This window comes from Chaetura pelagica, unplaced genomic scaffold, assembly GCF_000747805.2.
Source record: "Chaetura pelagica isolate M959 unplaced genomic scaffold, ChaPel_1.0 scaffold1239, whole genome shotgun sequence".
NCBI classification, from domain to species: Eukaryota; Metazoa; Chordata; class Aves; order Apodiformes; family Apodidae; genus Chaetura; species Chaetura pelagica.
The window spans coordinates 109483-121188 of record NW_009954425.1 but is presented as its reverse complement, the minus strand read 5'-3'; the positions used below and the strand labels follow the sequence as shown (position 1 = coordinate 121188).

At 40.7% G+C, this 11706-nt stretch overlaps 1 protein-coding gene across 2 annotated transcripts in view; it reads left to right on the top strand.

Annotated features, from left to right (window-relative positions):
- The first annotated feature begins 7506 nt into the window (after positions 1-7506).
- LOC104394837 (fatty acyl-CoA reductase 1-like) overlaps positions 7507-11706 on the top strand; it is a 64548-nt gene continuing 60348 nt past the window's right edge. For both annotated transcript variants that reach the window (XM_010004473.1, XM_010004474.1), the window contains exon 1: positions 7507-7695. In XM_010004473.1, coding sequence (XP_010002775.1) covers positions 7507-7695 — 189 coding nt within the window. The remainder of the gene's footprint in view (positions 7696-11706) is intronic.

Genomic DNA, 11706 nt, shown 5'->3' with positions numbered 1-11706 from the left:
AAGAAGTGGGTACAGATGCTGACCTATGTGATACAGAAAGGAGCTTGCAGAAGCTGCTTCTTTGATGTCCTGGGAGCTGCTGTTCTTACCAGTGGCTAATTAAATAGAATTGAGGTAGAATACATCCATATTCGAGCTACTGAGAAATACATGTAGGTATGTCCTTAGTACAGTTGCATCATCTTAGCTCTAAAATGCTTATGGGCTTGTTTTCACCATTTTTAGAGAGAACATAGTGAGACTCAGAGAGACTAAGATTTCACTTAAAAAACAAGAGGCTCCTCCTGGGTTGTGTTACATCAGTGGCCCTCAGGCTTCCTTCATTCTTCTCTAATTCTTAACAGTGGTCGAACAGTTTGTACTACTTAGGAAGGTCAGATGATCTGTGAAGCTGCACAGGTAATACGTAAGCAACAACCAAATCTTGAAATTCAACTCTTGCCCTGTGTCTGGGTCTTGTTCTGTGGGCAGATCTCCAGACCAGAAGTCACAACTCCCAGTAGCTTTGAAAGGATCAAGAGTTTCTGTCTGCATGTCATGTAACGTTCAGCAGTTGGCAGGATCTGGCTGTGCACACTGCTCATTATCTCTACCTCTTAATTATGCTGTCACACTGCATTGTGCCTTTAGATTTAACTGCTGTAAATTGAAATAGATTGCAAAACTGGTGTCATTCTTCAAGTCATGAAGGGTTTCCGGGAGCAATGAGAGTTTCTCCTTTTTGTGTTGCCACTTGGGTATGCTTTCATGGAACTGAATTGGTACTGTTGGCAAACAAAACAATGTTTTGAAATATATTAGCTGGAGAAAAGTGATTTTAACCCTCAGGCTTCTAGCAACAACATTTATATTTGGTGTAAACTGAGTGGAGCAAAAACTCTTTGTAAAGAGGATTATGGTCAGGAGTTCAGTCTGACTGTAAATGTGCCCATTCGAATCATGGAATTTTATTTCTTTGTGCTGTATGAGCATGTATAGTGCATTAACAAAGGATTGATTTAACCTTCCTTTGAATTCTGTAGCTAAGTAAGAGAAGGTTTCTTTTTGACCCTTTGTTATTGTTGTTAGGTTGTTAGTGCTACTAAATAACTACGGAAGTTTTGCAAACCAGAAGAATCTTTTAAATTATTCCTAGATCAGCCATTTTAACATCCTCTTTGCTTCATTTTCTGCCATGAGTAAAATCTCCCCTACCTTTTCCCAAATGTCATGTACTACACAAATCTTTATGTACCTAAAGACCTTTGAAAATACGTTGTGTAACTTCAGTGCATTAATTGTTAGCATTACTTTCTTGTTCATGTCAGCAGCACTGTTCTAAAAAATGTTGAGCAGTGTTGAACTGCAGCTCTTTTCTATGGTCAAAGAATCATAGAATGGTTTGAGTTGGAAAGGACCTTAAAGGTCATCTATTTCCAACCCCCCTGCATGGGTAGAGACACCTTCCACTAGACCAGGTTGCTCAGAGCCCCATCCAACCTGACCTATAAGACTTCCAGGGAGAGGGCATCCACAACTTCCCTGGGCAACTTGTGCCAGTGTCTCACCATCCTCACATTAAAAATTTTCTTCCTAATGTCTAACCTAAATCTCCTCTCTTCAAGTTTAAAGCCATTATCCCTTGTCCTCTCACTACAAGCCCTTGTAAAAAGTCTCTCCACAGCTTTCCTTTAGACCCTTTGGGTACTGGAAGGCTGCTGTAAGGTCTCTCTGGAGCCTTCTCTTCTGCAGGCTGAACAGCCCCAACTCTCTCAGCCTGTCTTCATAGCAGAGGTGCTCCAGCTCTCTAATCAATGTCTGTGGCCCTCCTCTGGACTCTCTCTAACAGCTCCATGTTCTTCCTGTGTTAGTGGCTCCAGAATTGGACACAGTACTGCAGATGCGGTCTCTTGAGAGTGGAGCAGAGGGAGAAAATCACCTACCTTGACCTGATGGTCTCAAGTCACTGTTATTTATTACTGAAAATGCAGAATATGTTTTACATATGCAGGTTTAAATCTAAGCTAATTCATATTAATCCCATCTGAAATGTTGGTTATTGCAGTGGAAGTACCCTGATTGTGAGTTTGGCCCAGGAAACCAAATCAACGGAGATGAGTAACATAAACTTCCTCCTGGTGTTACTGAGAATCCAGGGGTTAAGTCCCTATGATGAAAAGCAAATCAGTGCTTCAGCTATTGCTAGTGTGTATGATGTGGGACTCTGCTCTGTGACCCTAAGGCCACAGTGTGCTCTTATTATTTCTAGATATCCTGGGGCCAAAAATAATGGGTGAAATCTCTGAAGCAGAGGCTGGTGCTCAATAAAACCTTAACATGATGGAGCACACAAAACTCTTGCACCTGCATATACTCCAGTATATCTGTCCTTCATTGCTGGTGCTCTGTTTTGCCATCTCATGCTAACACCCTGCAGCCATGGCCCTGCAGATATACATTTCCCTTCCCATTGCTATGGCTTTGATAGCAGTCTGAGGAGGGACTTTTCATAAGGGCATGAAGTGACAGGATGAGGGAGAATGGTTTCAAATTGAAAGAGGATAGATTTAGGTTTGGTGTTAGGAAGGAATTCTTTAATGTGAGAGGAGTGAAACTGGCACAGGTTGCCCAGCAAGGCTGTGGATCCCCCCTCCCTGGAGGTGTTCAAGGTGAGGTTGGATGGGGTTCTGAGCAACCTAATCTAGTGGGAGGTGTCCCTACCAATGCAGGGGGTTGGAATTCAATGATCTTTAAGGTTCCTTCCCACCCAAAGCATTCTATGATTCTGATTCTCAGCATTGCAGCACTGGAATCTGAATGCGTATTTGGCATCATTCAAATATGTGGAAGAGTGGGACAATGCACCAGTTGTTTTGTTAAATATCAGCTCAATTGTATCTGCTCTCGGTAGGGGAAAGCTCTCTTTCAGTCTTCTCTTTGGGATATGAGGATTTTCTTTTGTGGGAGCAAGGCATTATGTTGGTAGGATTGCCACCTTTCCTTGTCCTTTGGCCTGTGCCTCTGGCACAAGACCATGGCTTTATTGGTAACACAGTGCTGTAGGTTGTCCATTGTGACTGATCCAGAGGAGACTGTTACAGGCATCAGCAGCAGACCTTTACCCTTAAAGCAGTTCATGTACTTGTGTCTGCAGAGATGCTCAGTGTGGTTCCTGGCTGGCTGTCCAAAAGATGATTTTCCACAGTACAGTTGGAGATGAGTCAGCATCAGTGAGATGTGTAGTGCTGCAAAGATGCTGTGTTCAGTAGTTCACATGGCAGCAGTCATCAATTTCCTGCTCTGATTAGTGCCTGAATGGTCAGAGTTGTCTCTAATTGTTCACTTGAGCTGAGCTTCATGTGTGGGCTTTCCCCCCCCCCAACACTCAGGGGCTTACTCATCTCCAGTCAGTTCTGAAAGAGACAGGAACCTCAAGCTCTGAAATAGTCTTTATCCCTCTTCACCTCAATAAGGGTCAACTCACTGCAACTGCTGACAGTGGTTCAGACTTAAAATTTAGTTTTCTCTTACCAGAGGTTTAATCCTTTGCAGTTTACTTGACTGGGAATAGTTAATGTCCAGTATTGACTGTTTATTCCTTAAAATGAAAAGCAAAGCATAAACTTCTGCAGGAAACAATTTTTATTTTTTTTTCTTCTTTTGAACAAGTGTAAAAAGTCAAAAAGGAATGAATGTAATCCTTTGTCTTTAGTAGACATCCAAAGTGTCAGGTCAGCAGGCATGACTTGGATCACACCTTTTGACCTTAGAAATCCTCTAGTTCCTTAAAATCTCTGTAACTTATCCAGTACTTTCTTTACAAAGGCCAGGCAAAATCAATTAAAGCAAAGAAGAATAAATTGTAGTATAAAATCACACTCTTAAAAATACAAGAAACAAAGATGGTTCTGAAAATTAAAAAAAAAAAAAAGTCAGACTTCCCTAAGTGGAAACTACAGTGTTTTAGCAACCCTGAATATAAATTGGAATCTGTTTTTAAATTTGGAGCCTAATAAAAGCCTCTTTAAATTTGCTTGGATATTGAAGATTCAGTGATCTGTCTGAACACAGATTGCAGTACTGTGGGTTTTGTGTCATGATCTCAAAACAACCATTTGTTTGTGCACATTAAACAAATACACAGATTTTCTTTGCTGATAATGAGTGTGGCATCAGCTGAGTGCATGGTGATTGCATTTTCTTCTAAAGCTAACTGAGGAAAGGGGAAAAAAAAATATTACTGCAAGGAGGCACAAATCTGATCCTGTAATAAGCAAAAAGTTTCTCATTCCTCATGGCTTTTTATTGTGGACGAGGTCCTGAGCAACTGGAACCAGCTCTGAAGCTGCCCCTGCAAACTATGCATCCTGGCTTAGGCCTCTTTATTACAGAAAACAGAAGGGATATGGTTTTCCTTACTTTTTCTTTTAACCCTATGGGGTGAAGGCAGTAATCCAGAGGGACACCAGATTGCCATAGAAGTTCTGTTTTTCTGTGCCTGTGTTTGGAGCTTCCGTTGTCGTTATACCAGGATGGTTTGGGAGATGCAGTTTTTTGGTGACTTTTTTGAGACAAATATTTAAAATTACCTCAGACAACATGGGGAAAAACTGTCAGTTATGTGTGTGTAATCCTTGCCAGAAATACTTAGTGACATGTGGCTGCAGGGCTAATTTTAGGATGCTTCAAAGTAGTGTGATTTTAAAATTTTATTTATTTTTTTTTTAAACTCTTCTAGTAGGCATTGAACAAATGAAGCCCCATTTAGAGAAATCAAACAGAGAACACAAATGAAATCACTTAATAAATTGATGTCCTCATTCTGAAATCTTAACAGTTATTTTTTCAGTAGTCTACAACTATGACACAAAGCACCAACATTAAGTGATTCAGGCTGGAAATGTTCTGTGCTACTGAAGTATGGGAAGCAGAGTGATTCCTGTTTAACACTGTGGTAATCTCCAGGTCTGTGGTGCAAAGTACTTACAAATGTACCATTTTTCTAGCAGAATATGAAAGGAGGTTAGGTGGATAGATCTTCTGAATAGGAGTTCAAAGCAAGTATCCAGTGACAGGAGGTGGTATTATATTCCATATTTTAGTTTCCTATGTTCAGTGGGTGGAATTTATGTGCCTCTTGTGAGTAAGGATTTCTCCTTAATTTTTCTGCTTTGCAGTGCACGTGTTGTACCAAATTTCTAAAGTTTTTCATCACCTCTGTCTTCATCTGGCTAAACTAATATCTCCTTTTGGACTTTCACAACAGGTTCTGGAAGTGCCTCTCTTCCAGTGTCACTCAGTTTTCCCAAACCTGAACGAGATGTGACATTTTATTATACATAAGTTCATTTTCTAATAGTGTAACCTGTTTATTTCACTTCCCGAGTGGCCAGCTCTTTGATAGGACCAGATTTTTAATAGGCCTAGGCATGAGCCTGCTGCATTCATTTAGGATGTGATCTAGGCCATATCTGAAAGTAGGCTAATACCCAAATTCACGGAGCTATTAATTTGTAAAGTAGTGTCCTTCAGAATTGTTTCTGCTTGATCCACTTACTAAATTGGATGGCACACCTGATGGTTCTTGATGGATAAATTAATTTAGGGATTTTCATTTGTTAGCAGTCCCAAGGCAGCCCTGGGAAAGAAGAGCAATATTTTCTTTGGCTTGAGTCCCTAGATTATTTGTCCAGGCTAGAGCCTGTTAGAAATAGGCATTCAATGTTTCCATGTAGCAATACAGTGATTGTGAAAACTGACAGGTTGGCAGGAGTGCAAAGTCAGGTCTGGGTGGATACATCAGATTGCTTTTTACTGTTGGGGATCCAAGTCCCACTGACCACATCTCTGAGTGTTGCAGTGGACACAGTACACCTTGTAAGGATGGAGCTGTGGTGCTTCTCTGTATTAATGTAGCAGAGGTCACTTTTCTTCATCCTGAGGAAGGTATGGCCTGTAGGACAAGCTTTATTTCTCTTGTGGTCCCATGCAGTGAAGACAATTTAACCTACCATCACATATAGCAAAGGTTCTTGCAGTACTTATAAACTGGTGCTCATTTGTGGTGGTCCAAGCCAAGAACTCATTATATAGGGTGTTTCTGTATGAAAACGTGCAGTTTTTTTCTCTAAGTTAGGCTATTTCACTGACCCTGAATGGCTTAATAGGTTTCAGAAATGCAAAAGGATGAATGAGAATGGGGAATCTTTGTAGACTGCAAAAATGCAGCAAATGCTGTATTTCTGTTTTGGCATATTTGCATTTATTAGCATGCAGGTAACTCATGTAATGTTGAGAAACTTGAAGTGTCCAGCAGAGACTCTGCAGCTTCTGCAGGAGAAAGATTTCCTGAGGTGTCTGAAGATCTGAAGATCGTTGTCCTCATTCTTGAACACTTGATTGACAGTGTTCTACTGTTCTTGTTTGGTTTTGTTTCAAATTTAGGAGGCTTTAAAAAAATATTTATGTATTTTTCTCACAGGCTTTTTGCTTGCAGTGGAAGAGGTTTGTGCATGTTGTGATCTGCAGCTCTTCAAAGATGGGAGAGGTTTTTTCCTTCAGTTAGTCTAGGAGAGAGGGGAGCTATTCTAGGAAGATTCAGTCCCACCATGTTTGTCATTTAACAACCTAGAGTTTTAATTGGGATGACTGGGACATGTAGGCCTGAAACCATTGTATCTAATTAAGGTAATTAACTGGGACACTTCATGTGGGAGCCTAGTCCTGTCAGTCCTTTTCTCTAGTCAATGGATCTCCAAAGGGCAGCTCAAACAACCTAAATTCTCCAGAGAAAGCCTATGACATCTAAACTCTTTAGAGTTCAGTGGGATGTGGTTTTGCCTTAACAGCCAACAATGGGTGATGACTGATGCACAGGAGAATGGCATTGCAGTCTTGCAGAACAATGTCACTGCACTGTGTTTTACATGAAGAGGAGGGTGTTTCTTTCATGGATTTATTCCAAGCCAAGACAATGGGAGAAAGCTGAGCCCTTTGCAGAGTGAGGGATGGCAAGAAAAGGAACTGCCAAGTGGAATTCAAGTGGGAAATTTTATTTGTACCTGCAGTGCTTGTGAGGAGATCTGTTTCCACCTTGTCTTGTAGGGATAGCTGTGTATCTTCATGGCTGTCACTTCACAGCATGTGAGATAAATGGCATTCAGCACTGCAGTGAGCACGTACTGGTAGGGGTCCTGGGCAGCACAAGCTGCGTTCTGACGTGGGATTGCTGGGTGCAGCTATGGTATAATATGGAGGATACGACTGAGCTTGGTTTTTTAGCTTCCCAGATCAACCTTTTTTTCATTTTTGTGATTTATTTTCATAATAAAAGCTTTTTGAAAAACCATCTTTAAAATTGCTGTTGATTGACCTGATGCCAGCTGCCACAGCTGACTGGCAAAGGTCATCTCAGGCTGTCATTCCCAAAGAACTGATCCATGTCTTGACTGAAAAGCCTTTGAAACTTTATTTCTGCATCTTCTCAGGTACCTCCTGCAGGAAGGAAGAACAGAATAAGAGAGCACCATGTCTTCAGTCTCAGCTTATTACAACGGAAAGACCGTACTTATCACAGGAGCTACAGGTTTCATGGGCAAAGTACTGGTGGAAAAGCTTCTGCGCTCCAGCCCTGATGTAAAAGCAGTTTATATACTTGTCAGGCCAAAGGCTGGACAATCAATGCAAGAGAGAGTGGCCAACATGTTGAAATGCAAGGTAAGTTTCTTTATTTTTTTCTAATCTGAAATCCATTTCGCTGAGTGCAGCAGAGGACTTACGTTGTACTTAATTCATGAAGAACAAAATACTATCTTCTACTATAAGTGTAGTAGGTTTTTGTTGTGTCTGAAACAAACAAACAAACAAGAATATTGTACGTGGATGAGCTTCGATCTGTCTCATTTTGAGAGGTGATGCATGATTTTGTGCTGTAGGGATGCAATTCTTCATTTCTGCATTCCTGTTCATTGAAAAATATTTTTTTCAAATTTCCTTTTTTTAGGAATAACAGCATTTTGCTCTCATTAATTAACTCTGTTCCACCCCCCACTTTCAAAACAGAAAGTTCAAACATTCAGAAATAAAATGGAGAGCCTATCACACTCCAGTCCTTGCCCTTACTGGGGAGTTCAGCTCATTTCAAAACAAGTTCTAGTGGCCAGTTATAGTGAGCTGTGTTTTGTTTCAGTACAGCAGGTCATCTGCCATCTTCTGATATCAGCTCCAGTTTAACCTCACTTACAAACTGATAAAATACTGTTCCATTTGAAAATGGTGCTTTTAAAAATTGCACAAAGGCCAAGACAGTCCTGTGAGTTTGAGAACAGGCCTCTATGACCTCCAGCCCCATGGCTTGTTTTGGTGATGAAAATCGGATCTCTAGTGTCAAAAGCCCTTTGCTGCATTGAATGTAAAGATTCATAAGGAGAGCCTGTTGGATGGGTTATCTCGAGTGGGCTTGGCCTGGGGGCTTCAGGGTCCTCAGGAATTCAGGCCAGTGGTGAGCTCATGAACTTGCTCAGACTCCTCCAGCTACAGTAAGTGCCAGAGTTCAAGCTAATGTTTGCTGCTGCTGGTGTGAATTTGGATGTAGCCGATGTGAAATGAGGGGAGGGAACAGATCTGGCCCTAGTAGGTAAGGAATTACTGGGAATTAATCCAAGAAGGGTCAACGTATTTTTAGAGTTCTGGTCTAAAACACTGAACAAGGCTTGGCTGGAAAAGTACTCCTCCTAGTCCTACTGAGTTAGAGGTAAAATAGGGCTGTGGGTAACTTCCTTACCAAGTGGATCTGGGAGAAGGCATCTTTCCTCCTGATATTTTGAGGCATCAAGCTGGCAAATCTTAAGTACTCAGGCAATAGAGTTTGATTTTTTTTGCTGTGTTTTCAACAGAGGGTAGGTTCTTCTCCTGTTCCAGAAAATTGTAAGTGATATGAAAGGAAACCATCACATTGGTTACTTTTAGCAAGTCTGTCAAGTGCTCAGTTGTTTGTTAATGTTCAGTTAACATTTTTCAGCTGTTTCTACAGCTTTCATCACTGAAGACTGTGGGTAATGGTTTTCATATCGAACAACAAAATCCCAAATGTGGTGTGTTTGCATGGTAAATCAAACTATTTTTGAGGACTTACATAAGCTTTGCTTGCATTTTCTGTATGAATATTTACTGACTTACCTCTTCAGTTGGCCAGCACCATTCAGTGTTGCCATTAGTTCTAGGTGTTTTACTGTTGCAGCTGCTGCACTAAGTGTACCTTTTTTTTGCTAACGTGTCAGCAGTTTCAGACATGCCAGCAGCAAACAGGACTTGAAAACCTGTCCTTGAACGTTTGACAGCCTGCTTCAACCTGTTCCAGATGAACAAAAGGAGGAGGCAAGGCTGCAGCCTTGAAAAGAAAAAAAACTCCAGGGGTGTGCTCACAACTCATTAAAATGTTGACAGCCTTTGGTTTTGGTTTGTTTGTTTTTCCCTCTTAATTCCAGTAACAATTCCATGTCAGATGAAGAGGACAAGAAACATTCTTAACATTTTTGTGGATTGTTTCCAGTTAGGTTTGCTCTATGTCTTTAAGCCACATAGTCATTCACAATCCAGAGACTACACATTCATTTACAGTTGTGGTTTGCATTCTCCACTTCAGGAAACTCCTGAGCTATATAACCAAGTGCAGTAAAAGCTTATTCCAAGTCTTCAGGTCACATTTGCATTTGACATTCCTGATCATAATTGCTGATAAGGAATGTATATATGGGAGTATGAACAGGAAAGTTCAGAATAAAATTCCTTCTCTTCCTTACATGTAGATAATATGGTTTCTAATCTGTACTACGTATTTATTCTTTTCCCACAAACTGTTGGATTTACTGCAATACAGTATTTGTATCTGGTTTTAGGAGAAAATACTTCATGTCTACCTTCACATTCTACCCTGTGTAATCTTCTCTACTGACAGATCACATGTTCACTTTAAAAGTAGCTCTTTCTACTTTTGCCATATGCCTCAACCCAGTATTATCCTCTGGAATTTCTCATTTTCACATCCAGAAGGGAAATTTCCCAGGAACCAGAGGAATAGAGATAAACAGGTTGCCAACTTCTAAATATTTTAAATATCTAAATATTCCAAGTGTTCTAAAATAAAAATTGTATTTGGGATGAAATAAGTTGAGAGCAGAGAAGTAGAGAAGTAGACTGGCAGGAATTAGTGGCACTGCATGATGCTTGGGTTCTTCAGGTAGGGTCCTCTGGGGACTCCTGATCTTTTGGAAGTACTTAACAGTATTTTAAAATATATTGCCTATCCTTTTTTATCTCTCTTCATATATTTCTGTGACATTTTTGTGCTTTAAACTTTAAGTTTAAACTACAGGGCTTTAAACTTTGTGTTGTCACATTTGTGTACTGCTTCTTTCAGAGTGTGTAAAAGTGGATATGCTGGAAAATGGTCCTGATAAATAAGAAAGTGTAACTGTAAGTTACAAAAGGGTGATGCAGTGTGAGGGGGCAAAATATCTTAGTTTGTGCTTTTCAGATGTTTATTGCATAGAATTTTTCAAAATCTGACTCCAACATGAAGAGTGAAATATAAAAAGTAATTTAGGCATGAATCAGAGTTCTTCCACCATCTTCTGGAGTATCTGAACAGATGGCACTGAAATGTAATGTAATGTAATGCTGGTTTTCCTCAGATCTCATAAAATTATTTTACATGCAGATGTATTATTGCATTAATATGAAATGTATAATGAACAGATACTAATTAACAGATACTCAATAGTGTCAGCATCAAAAACAAAATAAGCATGTGCATTGAGGAGTGTGTGGTGCATGGTGACCTTGCCTGTTTATGAAAGGAGATGTTCCATTTTCCAGCAGTGGGTCCCTAAGGGAATCAAGCTATTAGCCTGTGCTTAATGAAATGCCATGTGCATGTGGCACAGAGCACAGCTATTACACATAAAACCACATTTCATTATGGGCTTCACCGTGGATGTGTTCATACATGCAGATCAGAAGACAAAGCTTGACAGTGCTGTTTTTCTTGTTAGTTGATGGGAAGTCTGTATTTATCCAAGGCAGGCAATTGTTTCAAGGAGTACTTTTTGTTATCTGATCTGCCCTCCATGTGCAGAAATAGGCAGGGATGCTTGGATGGCTTATCTGATTCCTTGGAGAGCAAGTGGGCCAACGCTGAGTCACTGGTTGTAGCTTTCACGTTATCTATCCCTGGGGGAGCAGAGCTTTTCCCTGAGTGCAGGGAACCAAGGCTGCTTGCTGCTGCCAGGCTGTTTCTCAGATCTGTTTGTTCAGTGCTCCCAATTAGAAAGATCAGTCAAAATGTGGATTCTTGCTAATTGTCTCTAATAATTCAGAGAGAGAATGGGGAAGCTGTGAGGCTGCTGATAATGGGGAGTGGATATTGCTGGGTGTGACCAGAAATACTGTAAAATGCTACTGCTTTTTCAAATTGTCCAACTATAGTTAACCCTTCAGCTGCCAGCAGTTACAGTGGGTAGTACAGATCTTCTCTCTTTTGCCTCTTCCATGCAAAACTTCATCTGGAACCACACATAATGATGGGGTGACCACTGAAAACTAAGCACAAGTCTAGCATTGCCAGGCACCAATTAGTAATCAGACACTGGCCCAGGTTGCCCAGGGAAGTTGTGGCTGCCCCCTCCCTGGAAGTGTTCAAGACCAGGTTGGGTGGGGCTTTGAGCAACC